This window comes from Hippichthys cyanospilos, chromosome 7, assembly GCF_059441005.1.
Source record: "Hippichthys cyanospilos isolate Australia breed blue-spotted pipefish chromosome 7, RoL_Hcya_1.0, whole genome shotgun sequence".
In the NCBI taxonomy this organism is placed as follows: domain Eukaryota; kingdom Metazoa; phylum Chordata; class Actinopteri; order Syngnathiformes; family Syngnathidae; genus Hippichthys; species Hippichthys cyanospilos.
The window spans coordinates 16,616,624-16,634,113 of NC_142375.1; the positions used below are offsets into that span (position 1 = coordinate 16,616,624).

At 38.7% G+C, this 17,490-nt stretch overlaps 1 protein-coding gene across 4 annotated transcripts; it reads left to right on the forward strand.

The window, feature by feature from the left end:
- The first annotated feature begins 1,925 nt into the window (after positions 1-1,925).
- On the forward strand, positions 1,926-14,857 carry qtgal (queuosine-tRNA galactosyltransferase). 4 transcript variants are annotated; one of them, XM_088420580.1, is made up of 13 exons: positions 1,926-2,228; positions 2,528-2,644; positions 2,965-3,064; positions 3,590-3,654; positions 5,229-5,294; positions 7,041-7,136; positions 10,005-10,100; positions 10,284-10,408; positions 11,028-11,163; positions 11,499-11,567; positions 11,638-11,712; positions 12,468-12,579; positions 13,628-14,856. In XM_088420580.1, exons 1-12 carry the CDS (start codon positions 2,109-2,111, stop codon positions 12,546-12,548), a joined length of 1,146 nt encoding a protein of 381 aa, XP_088276706.1. In that variant the 5' UTR covers positions 1,926-2,108; the 3' UTR covers positions 12,549-12,579; positions 13,628-14,856. The 4 variants fall into 4 exon arrangements, with proteins under 4 accessions (XP_088276706.1, XP_088276705.1, XP_088276707.1 ...); XM_088420579.1 differs by having other exon boundaries at positions 12,468-14,857; XM_088420582.1 differs by having other exon boundaries at positions 2,100-2,232; positions 12,468-14,857.
- The last annotated feature ends 2,633 nt before the right edge of the window (positions 14,858-17,490 follow it).

A 17,490-nucleotide genomic window follows, 5' to 3' on the forward strand; every position in this document is an offset into this window, starting at 1 on the left:
AAGTGGCCACTAGATAGCAGTATTGCCGTTTTAAGAGTTCAAGCTTGCTGCTTGCGATAACGGTGAGTTTTTCTTGTATATAATGGGATTTATAAAATATGTGAGTAAGTGTGGCCACACGGGGAAAACGTAGAGCAAAGTCCACAGTTATGGTAATAGCCTGTCATCATTATTTTTGGTTAAAACTGTTTGTATTTGCTGAATGTAGATTTCATCTGGCTAGAAATGACACAAAAAGTACGTCTTTAAGATGTCTTGAAATTATACGTAAATTACTGTATATTAAGGTACAAGAGGCAAAGACTGTCCATATCTTCCATTAGAACCATGCCGCATACAAAGCAGGATTCTCCGTCGAGCGGATTTACTTCCACCATAAACAGAAATACCGAATTAAATAGGGCTTTGGTTACATTTTATGACGTTAGAGGTACACCAAAAGAGAGGGGGGAAAGTGATAGTTTCTCAACAAACTGCTGGGGATTGTTTCACCGGCAGAAATAAACAGAATACAGTATATTAATTTGTGAAAAGTGAACCGCGAATGTACAAGGGATTGCTGTACTGTATTGCGCAGCGTACTGTAGTGTCAAAAGCTGTGAGTTTAATCATTTTGGTGTTTTGTATCTTAACCCTATCACTTGGTTTCGAACGACAGCAAACTGTATTGCAAATTGCAGTGTAATTTAGCTGAATATGACATCCCTGCACAGCCACAAGACCAATAAACTCTGTTCCAGGAAACGCTGTAAGTTGATGTTTTTTCAAGACTTCAACTGTTTGTACAGCGCATTGATCATTGCATCATCATTGCAAGAAAAAAAAAAAGCTCTAGTCTGCATATGCTAAACATTATACACTGTCTGATGAGGTCATTTGAACACAGTCCCCTTTTGCCTAACATCTGCTTCTGTCGAAATAAATAAAATAAATAAATAAAAAAACAGGTGCAGTATGAGCCCAGACCTCAACAGATGCAGCTTCGTGACACATACTTCTATAAACTGGTCGCAAAAGTTCTACAGTAGCTTATATAGTGTTGGTTTGATGCAGAGAGTAAAGTGAACAGATACAGAAGAATAATAGTGAGAATAATATTCTGGAACTTTGAAAAGTTCCTTCACGCTTCATTGATCAGTGAGCAGTTTAAGTGACAATCATAATTGATTCAAAACCTAAAATAGAACTCTCGAGTCTAAAACATTGATAATGTACTGAATATATGTCTCCTTCTGTCCATCTCCATCAGTGTAAATTAAACATCTGGTTTGCTTCTTGTACGGTAGAGGGCCGAATTCTAATGGTTTATTTGGAATCAGGCTGTGTTTCCAAGGCCAAGCTGTGGTTCAGCCGAGCCAAAAGTTCACATGATTACACTTATCATGCACTCAAGCATGAAAGTATATTTCCTAAACTTGGCTTCACTCTTGTGTCCCCTGGAGTTGTTGTTCCTGGCCTGCAATAATATGGCCCATCAACTTTAAAAAAGGCATTCTGATAAAGGTCAGTGTGAACAATGTGGAAACAATTAGTCTGCACAGAGACTAATTTAGTACACTACTGATACATGAGGCTTATTTAGTCAAGTCCACCATAACTGTATCCTGTCATAAACTGTGCAATGATTGGTGTGGATTGAGTGACTGTGCACATGTGGAGTGAAATGCAAATGAAAGACATACGACAAAAAATATGGGGAGGTTTGTTGAATGTTTCTAAAATAAAATTTTGCTGCTGTTGTCAATGGCCCCTTTTAAATGCCTCAGAGTTCTGAGATTTTGGTTTGAACCACAATGCAGATCTTCGAGAGTGACGTTTGCATGCTTGTAATGTAATGTAATGTAATCTTGGGCGTTCATTTGACGTCACTACACGTTGTCCACAGTTAGCCAATCAGAGAATGAGATACATTATTTGCGGAAGTCATGGCACAGTGGCGTTTTTGTGTACATGTGAAAGAGCCACAGTTGTTAAAAGTGCCGTGTGGACGCCAACTATTCGAATTAAACACACAGAATTGATTCGGTGAATTAAATCGTTTTAAAATTTAACTTCATGACGCATTTAACTTGTTCGTAGTATACAGTAGTTTACTCATCGAGGTAAGCATGGAATGTCCAAACGAGGAGTTGGTGATCATGAAGCCACTAAAGCGACTTCGCACCGAACAAAATAGAACCGAAACAGCACCTGAAGGGCAGAAGGATCGTCAGATTGCAGTGGACGTGGTGGGTGAGAAGACGCTTATTATTATGTACCGGTTGCTGTCCAAAACTGTGCAGTTTCTAAGTTATCACAATTTTGTTTTGAAAAGTTAAATTAGCTCCGACCCTGGTTTCACAAATAAACGCTCTAAATTACAAGTTATGTCAACCTGTAGTATTACAAACCGGGCTAATTGTTACAGAAATTGAAACTACCCTCTGGCTATATGTTAACAAAATAAGTAGCAAACCATGGTTTCACATTTTAATTGATTCTATGCTAATTAAGTAATGCGTTAATAAAAATATCTCCTGTCTCTCAGAGTATCATCATGCCAGTGTACAATGCCTCCCGTTGGCTAGATGAGTGTCTACAAGCAATATTCAACCAAGACTTCACCGGAATTATGGAACTATCTATTTTTGATGATGCCAGCACTGTATGTTAATCTCATTTGCACATACTTTGTGCTTTGTCTTCCTTAAATATAAATATGTGTAGAATCTCAGTATGCATCCATCTTCTCTTTCTCCTAAAAATTCCAAGCATCCTCTCTATCTATCTATCTATCTATCTATCTATCTATCTATCTATCTATCTATCTATCTATCTATCTATCTATCTATCTGTCTGTCTGTCTGTCTGTCTGTCTGTCTGTCTGTCTCTGTCTCTCTCCCCGTCCCCCCCTCCCTCCCTCCCCCCCTCCCTCCCTGTCGTTCTGTCTGTCTGTCTGTGATATTAATCTTGTTATCTCTTTAGGATGGCTCCAGAAAAGTGGTGGATGCTTGGAAAGAGAGGTTGGAGGAAAGGGGCATCTCAGTGGTGATCAGTGACCACAACTCGGACCAACCAAGAGGAGGTCTGTTCTGCTGTGATGAGGGATCAGTACATGTTTTGAAATTAAATGGCTTCCAGATTGTACAACTTTGTAGCCAGACACAATTTAATTTGAAAGTGTGTTGTATCTGCAATCATGTAATCACAATCTGCTGTCCCAATTTCCATAATGATGGCATCAGTTGGCAAATTCTGCATAAACAGGTCCCAGACATGTAAGACCATTTTTTTTGTACTCACTAGCTTTGATTTTTAATATAAAGTCATGCCTAATAAATCATTTTCAGAATTGTATATTTTACTTCACATAAATCAATGTTGCTGACCCTAACCCATCCGCACGCAAGATGTATCTTTCACCTTGCTGATGCAAAAATGTGTTATCATTTTATACCAGCACTCATTAGAATGAATAAATAGATGAACGGACGGATGGATGGATTGGAAAAATGCCCATTAATATATAAAAATGCTAAACTGTTCTACACAATGGGAACCTAAAGAAACATTTTTGTTGTTTTTCTCTTTGTTTTTGTTTTTTTTGTAGTGGGATATGCAAAGAATAAGGCCGTAGCACAGAGCTGCGGAAAGTACTTGTGCTTTCAGGATGCGGTAAGTGTGTGAAGGCTTATGTTAGTTCTATTAAAATGTCAGTTGTCTTCTGGGGTCCGACTTGAGAAACCTGTAATGGAAAGGCCATCTGGAGCTTTCTGTCACTAATCAAATTAAGTGACCTCATCACTCCTTCTTCGTTTTGCTTTTAAACAGCACATAAAGACTTTCCTTCCTTCCAGTTGTGGGTGTCCATAGAAAAACAACAGAAAACGACTTCAGTTAGCTTGCTTATATTTGTATCTGTTTGACACAGTTCAAGTCCTCCTGTAAACTCCTGAAGTAGATCAAGCAGAAGCATTATTTTAGACTTTGTCTAGCACATGTTAAATGTTGTTACAAGAGTGATCTTTTCCTCCCGCATGCATGATTACATACATTCAGAGAAAATCATTTCCAGATGAGGAGGGGATGGGGGGGAATCTGCTCAGATTCCTTCATGTTGGGTTTTTGTCCCTTCAACATAATCAAGTTTAATATGATTCAGTGTTTCCTCTAGGATTTTTTTTTTCAGCAGCAGGGGCAGGCTTTCTGGAGTACTTGACGTGCTTGATGACTGCGACCCCAAACAAGGGTCATGCAAATGAGCATGCTCAAGTATTTTACCGTACTGAGCAAGATAAAATCAGGGCTCTTTACTAACTTTTGCACTGGTAGCACTGGTGCTACTTACTTTTTCAGTGTGTCCCCAGGATTCGGTGACACACTTTCTTGAGGAGAAAGCCTAGTCATATATATCTGCTTATGTATGGTCATCTCAATTTGCATAGTGACTCAGAATGTCATATGTGCAAAATATTTTACTCTAACAAGAACTGTGTGCAACAAGGATCTGCTTGCAAAATAGCTGATTTTTTTTAATCTAATTTTAAAACAAGACATCAAAAAGACGACTTTGCTTTTAATGTGAAAAATATTTTGTTTAATGCAGAGGGGCAAGCTCTTAAAGCGATTCTGCCTCTCCCTCTTGGAAAACTAAAGCTTCACATTAGTGCCGAGGACTTAGCATCATAATCAGTCAAGTCTGGCCTCTTAACATTGCCTGAAATCATATCCTCCAATGCACTGTTTCTAAACCAGAAATACGTGAGCACATTGCACATTTTAACCATGCACATCATTTTTGCCAAATATTTTATCATAACATAAACTGTTTGCAGCAAACAGTGGCTAACAAGACAGGCCAATTATTTCATATACTGTAACTTTAAAAGAAAACACTGGGAAAAAGTTTGTACTTTTATGTTAATATTATTTTGTTTAATGCTGGACCAGCGTTTATTGCGCAATGAGCTCCTTCAATGCAATCGTTCCCAACTAGGAGTACGTTAGCACAATGCAAGGGACTTATAGAAACACATCAAAACTCGAGTGACTGATTAAAAATAAAACCGCATACTGTGCTTCCGGTTGTTGTTTTTGTTCATTATTTTAACACCTATATAAAGGGCAATAGTTTAAAAGTGCTCCGTTTTTTCCTCCCTTGTCACAAACAGAGTTCAAGCTCTACTATGTTTGCATCCCGACTGACATTTGGCCTGTATTGTAAATTACTGATACTGTGTATGCTGCAGGATGACATCATGTTGCCCCAAAGAGTTCGGCTGCAGTTTGAGACGGCTGTTCTCCACTCAAGCTCTGTAAGTTTTTCTAGAAGTGTTTTGTTACTGACTTCCTTCCCTTTTCTTCGACCCAGGTTTTTTTTATTAGCTGTCTTTTCACTTTCTGTCATCTGCCCTTCGGACCGCTCACTTTCCAAAAGGCTCTCTTGAATCAATGTGTTTTGCAGACCCGAGTACTGGAAGGGAGTCAAGTCCAGGTCTTGTTAATATTAGCACAATGTGAGCGCGAGTGTGTTGGCATGCTATGATGGTGGCATGCTGAACAGTGTGAGTATCCGGTGTTGATGCTTTCTCTGGCCCTCCAGGTCAGGGGTTGGGGGTCATGTGTGTGAGGGAAGTGAGGGAGACAGCACAGAGACAGCAGGCCTGCCGCCCTGCACAAACAGCCTGTCCTTTTCTGTTACGCCTGTCATTTTTATCGCTTGACAGCTGCGACACAAAATGCAAAACAGATTTCTTTTTTTATTATTTGGACAAGCGCCTCAGCTTCTCCGTCTGTTGACGATTGCATTTGGGTCAACATTATGACCAAAAAAATATTAAAGAATTAATAACTATAAAGTAGTCTCTTTAAGAAACTTCTTCTCTGCATCGTCAATTGCTGTGAAATTTAATGTATATAAAGAAACTTTAAATATGCAGTGTGTGAAGAATGGCACAACCTTCGTATTCAAACGCTTTTCCTTATTGATTTAAATTGTATTTACCTACTATTTTCACTGTGTCATTGGATGACACCCTGTGTACAGCACTTTGTATGCAGTGGCTGTATTTAGTGTTACATGAAATTAAGTTGAGAAATTCAATACATTTTAATTAACATGTTTTTAATTACCAAATAATTCCACCAATATTCCTCCATAATGCTAATGACTTAAATATTAATCAACAATTCAGGGAATTTAATTAATTGTATTTTATTAATTTTTAATTCAATTAACAAGTAAATGATCATTCATTATAAATGCTAATTATTTTTGATCACCAGTTTAATAATTATGAGACCTAAAAGTGTCCAAATTGAGACCCAAAATTGTCAGAATTTCAGCCCCTCCATTGTGTCCCCCAGCTCCCAGAGTACACGTTATAATAGTCATCAAAACAAATCATACTGATTATGATTGTTTTATTTTCATTTTATTAATTTAGGAAGCAAGTAGACAGTATAATTTTATCTGCCCTTTTCTTCCCAGAATTCACTTACAAATAACATAATTAAAAAAAACAACAACAACATAAACAATAAAATACAACGTGTTAAATGAAAATAAGACACTTGCAAAACAGTAATGGAATGATAAAAATATATGCTTATTTCTATTTATGCACAGTCAATTCCAGAAAATGCCCCATTTTTGAATAAATGGGTGGAAATAAACATTAAAATCTAATTTACTGATTATTAAACATCCTAAACTGACACCCTCGTTTTAACACAGACTAACCACTGTATCATTCTGGGTGAGGCAAACCTGTTGTAGTTTGATTTGTGGTTTTGATTTATGTTCATCACCATCAACAGTATTTCTAAATGTTAAAAAAAGAGAAAAAAATCACCAAGTCATCAAGATATAAATATTCATTTATATCATGTTTTGTCCTTTTTCAGTCACAGGGCACTACACCAGCCTGGAGAAGCCATGCTTGTTATGTTCAGTGTAGCAAACAGCATAATTCAGTTTCAGTATATGTTTCAAATGTTCTCCAAGGTTATTGGAAAAGAAACCATGTTGACCTTCTCATAAATGTGCATTTTCATTATAGTTGGTCGGCTGTCAAGTTCGGAGGCTTCCAGAGGGATCCACGGAACGCTACACCCACTGGATCAACACAATCACTCAAGATCAACTCCTCACACAAGTAAACACTGTGCTCCCTATACTCTTTTTGTGTAGACCTTTCAAAGGGGTCATGTGGCAGATCAGTTTAAAACAGGATACGTACCTGCCCCTCGCCGTTTCCACGGAAATAAGCCAGCGAACTGGCCATATGCTACAGGATTACTGGCGACCTCTATGTCCCTCACAGTAACACCGGAGGAAACTGCTCACGCTACCATCTGTCAATAGTGGAAAGTGTTGGTAGCGGAATTGTTAGTTTTGCAAGCAAAACTGCACTTTGAGTTTACTGAGCAGATAGTCAAGCATCTGCATGGGACATCTGGGTATGCTTATTGTGCTGCAATAGTACATGACGTTCACATCCACACTGCCAAAATATTAAAGTTTAATCCAGATGGAGCTTGTTTCTCCTGACGAGTCAGCAACAAGCACAATGAGACAATGAACAAAACTGTAGGAGACAGCCGATCTCCTCACTGATCAGAAGTAAGGTATTTCAAGGGGAAAACAGCTTCCTAATGTTGAACGGCATCCAAAATCATCCAAAAATAAATGGTGGTGCAGTACAAGATGGGTCAGTGTGAGTGTAGTGGTTTTTAGGCTTGACCTTCATGCCAAAGGGACCGTGAGATTGGACAAAAAGAGCCGCTCAACTCTTTTAATGCCAGCCATTCATAAAAAGAGTGAGCAGGAGAATCTACAAGCCAATTTCAAGTATTCTTACAGACCGGCGTTAGTGTTTTCAAAACTTTTCTCAAACATTTTCTCTGCTCATTGTTATTAAAAGCAAAAAAAAAAAAAAAACTTCCATCAATTGATGTTGATGGTGCACCGGTAGGGTGTCAATGGCGCACCAATTGTTACTTACAAAGCAGAAAACCTAAAAGCTGACAAACAAATTTAGCTGAAATAAACTGAGTAAAGTGTATTTTAGTTCATGCAGCAATGGAATGTAGAATTGGGAGTGCTGTTGCTGTCGCAGCAAAACACACTGTCACCAGGGCGACAGATCTCTCTTGCGCTGTCTTTCACACACACACACTCACACACACACAGCCTGCATAATGCCTTAGCAGGCATTCAAGGATATTTATACTGTATGATATTACATTTCATGAAAATGTGGTCACTCTTCCATTATATAGCTTTAAACCGCTCATTTTCCTTGTACCTTTCTTTCTCCGCATTATGTGTATTTGCCTTCACTTGCCGGGTCAAGAAGCCGTGCCTATGTAGACGTAAACCAGAGATTTACTCAGGGTGGTGCTTGCTTAACTTGATCCAGAGCAGGACTCTTGAGTGTTCATCTGCAGGACATTAGGTATGGTTATCAATAACCTTCCCAACCCAGCTCACTCGTCACATCCCCAGAATTTCTCATGCTTTCCCGCATTCTTGTTCGCCCGATTCATGCATTTGGCCATTGCTTACATCTGCAAAGTGTTGAAATATTGCAACATGTTCATACACATAAACACACAAATATTCATACTGAGCAGATTCATCCAAAAGACTCAGGTTTTCGCAATGATTATCATCTGTGATCATTTGTGCATATAAAACTTAAGTATATAATGAGATTTCTAAATGTGTGAAATGTAGTGAGGGAACTAAGGAAAGACCACCACTATCGTCCACTGAACATCGACAGCTGACACAGGGCAGACACCCAGAGGACGAGACGATGGAGCGAAAGAATATTGCAGAATATTTGGGTGGGGGTCTGTGAAGATATAAATACTGTATGCAGTTCATAATGAGGTCCTGGAGTGTTTCGGAGATGCAGCCAAAAGAAGAAGAGGCCAAAACAAAGGCATTAGTCTGCGTTTCAGGAAACGCACACCTCTGCCTGTTGCTAGGAGCACATTTTTGGCAATCTTGAAAGCCACTGCACATGGCTTACTGATGGGACTTTTTGAGGCCAGCTTTTGCGAGTTTATCCAAGCTGTGAATAATGATTACGACTTGAACAATGACTTTACATTTAACAAACATCTCGTAATATCTCCTTGAAGTAGATACGCAGGACTAAACCGTTTTCAAATATCTTACTGAATATTACAAGGGTAGGACGGTTTATTTGTATTTAGCAGTCTTTTGAATGTAAACTACAAAACATAACTATAGAGGGAGCCCTAGATCTAAACAAGTACACAAGTTTCTTCCTCATGAGTGACCTTTTGTCACTGATGGTGCATTCGCCTGACTTTAGTGCAGTGCTTCTCAATTATCATTTGCAAAGCTCCCCCCCAAGGGAAAAGAAAACATTTTGCTCCCCCTGCAGTTAATGCCTTTTCTTCTTTGATATATGCCAGAGACATGTGGTAACAGACTACTAAACTCATTCACTGCCAGCCCAGTAAAAAATGGATACCTGACATTGCACGCTTTTTAACATTAACCAATGTTCATTTTACCTCTGGAAAATGTTTGGTACCCAAAAATTGCAATACTAAAAAGCTATGAGTCCCAATAAAAAGGACAAAGTCTCATGTTTAAAAAAAAAAAAAAAAACAGATCCCAGAATCTGTAATGAGCTGCTGTTGGTATCCCAAAAACCAGTGATAAATAAACTGAAATACATTAAATTAATGTCTCCCCTTTTGCAGTGATATCACCAAACAAAGTTTAGTGACGACACAGTTTAGCAGTTTAGTTTGCCTTTCTCCAATAGTCAGCTAGGGTATACCCCAACTCCAATACTAGAACTGTGAGTTACAGTGTTATATCTCTGAAAAATTGACGAGTTCCTGTCAAATGTTCGAAACACTTTGATTTTTAAAACACAGTCTGTTTCTTTATACAATGCAGTAGAATAGTATATGTCAGTATAAGACAGTATATTGTATGTCTATGTGTCTGATATTAAGACATTCTTGCCTCTTAGATATATACCTCACATGGACCAACAGTCATCATGCCGACATGGTTCTGCTTAAGAGACTGGTTCTCAACTGTCGGATGGTTCAGTGAGGAGGGCAAGGTAAGGCAGTATTGTAACCCCCAAAATTGTGAATCTTTTTTTTTGTTTGTTTTTGGGCAATTATCCTTTGTGTAGCACACATTCGGATTTGAGGTGACTTGTGCAGTGTTTCTCTGGCAAGATCTTCTGTTGCACAGAAATTACCTTCTTGTTCTTGTCTACTTGACTTACACCCGTCACCAGGGAGTCCCGGAGGACCTGATCTTCTTTTATCAGAGTCTTCGTCAAGGAGGACATGTGACCAGAGTCGATCATTGCTTGGTGGTGTACCGTTACCACGAGGAGGCCACCACACACTCTGTGAAGGAGTGAGTTTCATCGTGCAGCCCTCCTCCACTCAGTTATTCGTGCTCAAGTGCGTGTACTTGGACATACTGTAGATTGTCCACCTACTCACAGCTGTCCTACTTGGCATCCCAGATCCCAAATATACGCAGTACATCACTTTGCCCGGATGTTTTCAGGAACGTCAAACTTCTCGCCATTACGTCATTCTCACTGTGATTCTCTCAATGAGTGTATGTCATATGTGTGCACAATTCTTCGCCAACCTTACTTATTTTGTCATCATCTATTAGCCGTCTTATTTTGAGAAGCCTATTTCAAGCTTGCCTACCGGCTCCTTGACACCCCCTCCCATTCTGCTTCTTTCTCTGACAAATGAAACCATCATCTCCCATTGCCTTGCACACCTAAAGTAATTATAGAAGATGTTTGCGAGGTGAGAAGTGCTTTCGAAAAAACTTGAGATGGTGCCAAAGACGCACTGAGATGACTATCTAACACATTAGGGCGTGTGAATTTATAAACGTGATTGTGCGTCCATTAAGAGAAATATGTGAGCGTGTTGATGTGGGTTAATGAGAAATGGATGTGTGTAGATACTTAGATTTACCATAACCCTTGTAATGCCTCCTTCATTGTCAGGGAAACCATTTGGAACCTGCGAGTCCAATTCCTTCAAGAGAGAGTCATTTGCCAATGGGAGAGCTTCACCATATGGAATGCTGGGAAGCAGGGCCGGAAGCTGTACCGTTACCTGAGCGCTACTAATCAGAAGAAAGTATGTACTAACAAGTGTTTTATGTATTATATTATTATTATTATTATTAGAGCATATATATATATATATATATATATATATATATATATATATATATATCCCACCCACAACAGGACCCTTTCACGTTCTGCCTAACACAACGACAGCCAATCAATGTCGAAGTCAAGGTGTGATTGACCTTTGTTTTACAAACCCCAACAACTAAAGCACAAGAAGTCAAATGCTTAAAGAAGGACCTAAGCAGCATAAAAAATGTTTATGTATAAGTCTATGTGCATGTATATTTTCATGGGGCCCACCGCTACTGCATTCATGCCTGTGATATCATTCTTAAGGTCAAAGCTTTCTGTGATGTGGACAAGAACAAGATTAAGAAGGGTTTTTACACATATGAGTATTCCAAGGTGAGGCAAGACACTTAATATCTGGCATCTCGAGTTACCATTGATCTTCCTTTTTATATGCTCTGTTAAGGAACGACCAAAACCAAAAATCCCAGTCGTGCACTACAAAGATGCGTCAGCCCCTTTTATCATCTGTGTCAAACTGGTGAGCTGAAAGTGTTTTTGTGTGTTTGCTGTTTCTGACCCCCAGCTCTGCATTCTAAGTTAACGACATAATGAGCGAGGGCGTGTGCCCGGCACAGGACGTAGCACACGGGAGTCCTGCAGGAAATGGGTAGAGACAGCAGCCTGATCTTTGAACACATGGCGCTTTGTATAAACATTAACAGAGCTGCTTATTTAAAATGGTCGAAATAAGCTTTCTCAACTACTCCGACCATGTTTTGCTAATTCATTCATTTATTTTGTCAGCGCCTTGCAAAATGCAGATGCTTAAAGGAGAAAGCTGCCAAATGACAAAGTGCAACCATATCGCCCATATCAGACATTAAATCTACTCTGACCCCATCAGCGGGCCATACTAATTGGTCAATTATGAGAATTAAACATGGAGTCAGCGTAATTTTCTCTGAAACACCTGGACACAATCCCATGTTTGTTTGGGTTTGACTGAATCCCAACAATAGGATAGATGTCTTTAACCGTGCTCATAAGCCAAGGTTAACCTTGCTAGTCCAAATCAAAGGCTTTTCAAAGTGGGTGTAAATGTTTGTGCGTTTAAAAACTCCAATGAGAGCTCTGGAGAAAGGAAGCATCCAAGAAAGCTGCACAAATGTGTGGTTTTACTAGAAATACTGTTGATATGTAATGAGATGTTGAAACTTATTATTTGCTTTGTCTTTTTCTTGTGCTGTCTTTTTCACTTGTTTTTTCCTCATGTACAATGTTTCTGTTGTTTAGGACATGACAGGTGGCCTTTTCGAGAACAACCTCAATTCATTACAGTTGAAAGAAGGAATAGACTTCTTCCATTTCAACTGACTGCTCGGAGCAACATCACTAAGCGATGCTGGTACATCAATTTTCAACCAATTATATCACAGTATATTTTTCAACTTAGATGCTACCTTACATCATTTTTGGGGGTCTAATTCTATTTTATTCAGACATACTTAAATCCACCAGAGCTAGATTAGCCTGATAAATGGTAATAGGCCTTCAATTACCCAAGTTGCAATCATTATTGTAGAAAAAATAATACAAATAAGTGACCAGATGGACTGTTTATTGTAATTAAGTGAAATATCAAAGTAATTTAACTATCATCATTCTCCATGTCAACTTTTATAGATTGAGAGAAAGCCCACATTAATTTGACATTTGCTGTTTTCAACTCATTCGCTGCCATTGATAAAGATAGTCATCCACAATCCATTTTTATTGGGCTGGCAGTGAATGTTTTTTTTTTAGTCTGTTACCACATGTCACTGGCATATACCAAAGAAGAAAAGGCATTAACTGCAGGACATACTGTGAGAGAATATCGCCATGACACTCCATTTTGCTGAATAATAGGATAAGGCATACATTCCTGTCGATGGCCATCGATGTCAAAAAATACATTTTTACTGCATTGGCAGAGAATGTGTTAATGTTCAATGCATTGATTTACTATTTGTCTTTTATTGTCTTTGTTTGAATGCACCACTGCATACATGGTGAGTTTGTGCACTAGCACTGCAGACTTGCGCAGTATAATACAATGACAGCATATGTACATTATATACAAAGAGAAAATAAGTTCAGATTTGTTGTCCAGAAATGTTGGGACTATGATATTAGCTAGAATATGCTGTAAATAGCTCTGAAAACTTCAGTGCAACTTTGTGATCAGGATAAATGATCGCAAAGTTAAATCAGAGTTTACATGGTTTATGTGGGTCATTTTCATTTATCATCTAGATCTGTTTTCTGCCCTGTTTTCTGTTTATGCCCGTGGAAGTCATTACTATTGGAGAGAAGCGTGCCAGCTTTCGGCGGTCTTGCATTTAACTACTCTCACCTGCTTCCTGATTTGCTGCACATTTCATACACATATGTTATGTATTTTGTATCCATAGTGGCAAGAAGATAGAATCAGCTCTTAAGATGGGACACTCCAATGTTAATCCTTCATAGATGACACGATTGCAGCTGTAAGTTGTTAATATTTATAGGAATCAAAGGTCTGACTTGACCACTTGAGACTTTTAATGTTAAAAGATGTGAGCGAGTGCGTGTAGCATCAGAGCATTCAACTTTCAATGGGTGCGGCCTCCCTGTCTGCTGCAACCACACAGACACATCTGCTACAAACATGGACACGGCCTGCACTTGTTTAGCATTCTCCAAGACTCCTATGAAACAATATTCTCTCCAAGAGAGAACAGCTCAGATACGTAAACCCTCACAAAAAAAGTGTATTTTACCTCACAGAGCCTGAAACCTTTCTGCCTGGAGCCAAACAGACCACAAATCTCCTTCAGTGTGTTTTTTTGCTTTTCTCTAAATCTGCAGCTTGTAGGAGGCAGCAGGGGCACACTGCAGCATTGTTTTAATGAATTGGCACAACTGTTTGGACTTGATATTGCTGTTAGTCCTTTCCAAGATAGTCACGCTTGCTAAGCACTCAATGGCAATTTTGTACATAGTTAGGTAAATAAAACTATATGTACTGTATGTACCGTATTTTCCGCACTATAAGGCGCACCGGATTATAAGGCGCACCCTCAATTAATGACATATTTTAAAACTTTTTCAATCACAATATAGTAATACTCAAAGTAATAACAATAATAACTCAAATAATAACTCTAAACTCTCAATGGCATAACTCAATGTCAATATGACCAACCTTTTTCAACTGTAAACACACAAAAGAAACAGGTAAAGCTTACTTTATCAGTTCATTCCCCATCTACGAATCCCAATCTCAATATTGATCCATATATAAGGCGCACCTGAAAATAAGGTGCACCATCAGCTTTTAAAAAAATTTAAGGCTTTTATGTGCGCCTTATAGTGCGGAAAAAACGGTAATTGTGTGTCCTTGAGGGCAGAATGTGGTGGATTTTAATCAAGGTAAATGTAATAAAATACAATATACGCTGCACAAAATGGCTGTAATCCTGAATTTGTGAACCAAATGTTTTCTCTATCATCAAACTATTGTAATGGGCCTTTAGCTAATAATGAACACCATTGTTTATCTTGCTCTATTGTTTTCAATTACCGTCATTTTTTCATTGAATGGTCTCTCATCAAAATAGTAAAACAATGATTTAAGAATAAAGAAAACCCGAAGGTGTTTATAGCTCACAGTTTGGAGCAAATTCTTTGTCATTGAGCCAGTTAACATCTTTGGTCCAGGATGATACATTCAACATCTGCAGGATGGAACGCTACACATTGTTTGTAGTGGCTCCAGGTTGAGCTCACTTGTCTCAGCTATCCAAGCCCCTCCCTCTTTTGTAAGATTCGGCCACAAATGATGCAAAATGTGGTTCCCATTCAAAACAAGTGTTAATATTTTTCCCAGCCTAAGCTTTTATTGGTCCCATCATGTTGATATTTTTACACAGGATCATAGAAAGAAAAGCAAGGGTGTGGCAAGAATAAAATGTGATAACGAACAACAAAGGGGGGAAAGAGGGTCTTTGGTGTTTACTTCTCAGCATGAGACTGTTTGCTATTGCAAGATGTAGACACATTTTCAAGCATGGCAGAGCTGCAAGTTAACTCTAATTAACTCATTCAATCCCCATGTAATATAATTTAATGATAACTAGACCTACGATTATATTTAAAACATGCTTGTTTTAAAAAAACATTTTTGTTTTTTAAATGTATTCTTTATTTATTTTTAATGAAAAATGGTCTAAATCTTACACGGTGTCACTTTAAGTCACTGTCGATCTTTGCGTCATATAAACTTATGGTATGCAAGTTGAGACAACTGCACATCCGCAAATATGGTCATGCTGCACATCCTTGAAAAAGTGTGCGACCAAATCCTGTGTGACGCAAACAACTTTTTTTTCCCATTGGTAGCACCAGTGTTACCAGTGCAAACATTAGTATAAATCCCTGCTATGGGTGTGTCGACGGAATAGCAAACTTCCCTATGAGGCATGTCTGTATGTTGCTGGACTATAAAAATGGACTACAAAATTGACTTGGTTCTATCTTTACAAGACTTAAGTCTAAGATTAACGCTGTACATAATGCAGAGTAACAAACTAGCGCCATTTGGTTGAGTGACTTGCTGTTTTTCAAATATAAACATTCCGCACTCCCTCCTTTATGACAAAACTCTTGGTACATGATCACAATGAACACTAATGGCGAATCTATGAAAAAGAGCCAAGTCGAGAGTAAACAGCTTTATGCTGTGTTTACCCTCCATCTCTCTGCAGACATCAGTCCTGATAACACACACGCACACACACATGCAGAACAAATGACACTGACCTCAGAGGCTGCTGGCCAAATAAACCTGCACCAAGAAGGGCAACTGATAAGAATCGGGTGTGTTTGGGTGAAGAGCGCTTGTAAAGGTCAGATGCTGAAGGCCTTTTAACACATTCCTTTGTTTTGTAGTCTTTTTTTTTTTTTTCCACCGCTCATGCTTTGCTATCTTGCAAGGCCAAAGTACGCAAGAACAACCTGGTCTGATGATTTCGGACTTTCTGACATTTCAACATAAATCTTCAAATTGGGCTGACCGTCACTACAAAAATGCTTCACTGACACTCCCCACACAGGATACTATCCTTTATGTTGCACATTAATGATTCACTCATTAATAGTTGGCTTAGTAATTGTGTTGATAGTCCAAGCGAAAGTCAGTAGGTTAAGATGACAAATCAAAGTGCACACGGAACAATTGCATGACTTGACTGTCATAAATTAAAGAATAGAACACAAAGCAGTGCAATGTCATAAATAAAAAAAAACGTGTATTGCATTTAAACATCAAAAGACGTCTGAACTTTTTTGAATACGTCTACAATGTTTGTTTTGATTCTTGCCAGTTATGCATTGATTGTGAACATTCTTAAAGTTTTTGTTTTGTTTTTTACGTTTTAATATTCATGAGGAGGAATCTTTTTAATTAAACAAGAATATGCTTTCAAAATGTCTATAGTAATGTTATAGCCCATGGTGGGCGGTTCGTCAATACCGACGTACTGTCCGTCGGTCTATCGATGACGGACTAACGTTTTGCTGACGGATCCCCCAATGACGAAAACATTTTTAAAATCTGTGTCACCTGTCTCCATTGGCTAAGCAAACAGTTTGTCACTTCTCTCAGTTAAGTCTTTCAAATTTTGAGAAAGGTTTAAACTGCAATTTACTTGAGAGCATGGAAGTGAAAAGAGGCACCTACCTACATACTGTACAAGCACCCAGGATTAATTTGCTAAGCGCTTGAGTTTTAGTAAGTAGCAACTTCAATTAAGAGAAAAAGTGTCATTTATGTATTGCTAAACAACTTAGGACCAGAAACACCTGGTAACAGAAATTCAAAGTTCTTGAACTTTTGGTCTCAAAGCCACTATCCTATCTCTCCATTTTCTATAGCCGCTGATTCTCACTTGGGTCACAGACCTGTTGGTGTCTATCCCAGCGACAGACAGTAGGCCCTGGACACCCTGAACTGGTTGCCGTCCAATTGCAGAGCACACAGTCATGAACATCCATTCACGCACCCAATCACATCTAAGGACAATTTAGAGTGTACTGTAGAATACTATGCTATGCTACAGGAATGAATAATGCAATAACTATCAGTGCTTGCAATTTGTACATTTGTAGTATGGAATTGCGTATCAATATGTGTGTGTGTGTGTGGGGAGGGGGGGGGGGGGTACAGGGGTGCAAGGAGTAGTCACACGTGTGCGCTAAACGCCTCTTCGATTTTCCCGTGAGAAAACAGTCGGAA

Bases quoted from the DNA above. Each gene is read 5' to 3' on its own strand.
- qtgal (XM_088420579.1), top strand. From the start codon at position 2,109: ATGGAATGTCCAAACGAGGAGTTGGTGATCATGAAGCCACTAAAGCGA. The intron at 10,409-11,027 runs GTGAGTTTCATC...CTTCATTGTCAG, and splicing joins ACCACACACTCTGTGAAGGA to GGAAACCATTTGGAACCTGC. The intron at 11,164-11,498 runs GTATGTACTAAC...ATCATTCTTAAG, and splicing joins GCGCTACTAATCAGAAGAAA to GTCAAAGCTTTCTGTGATGT.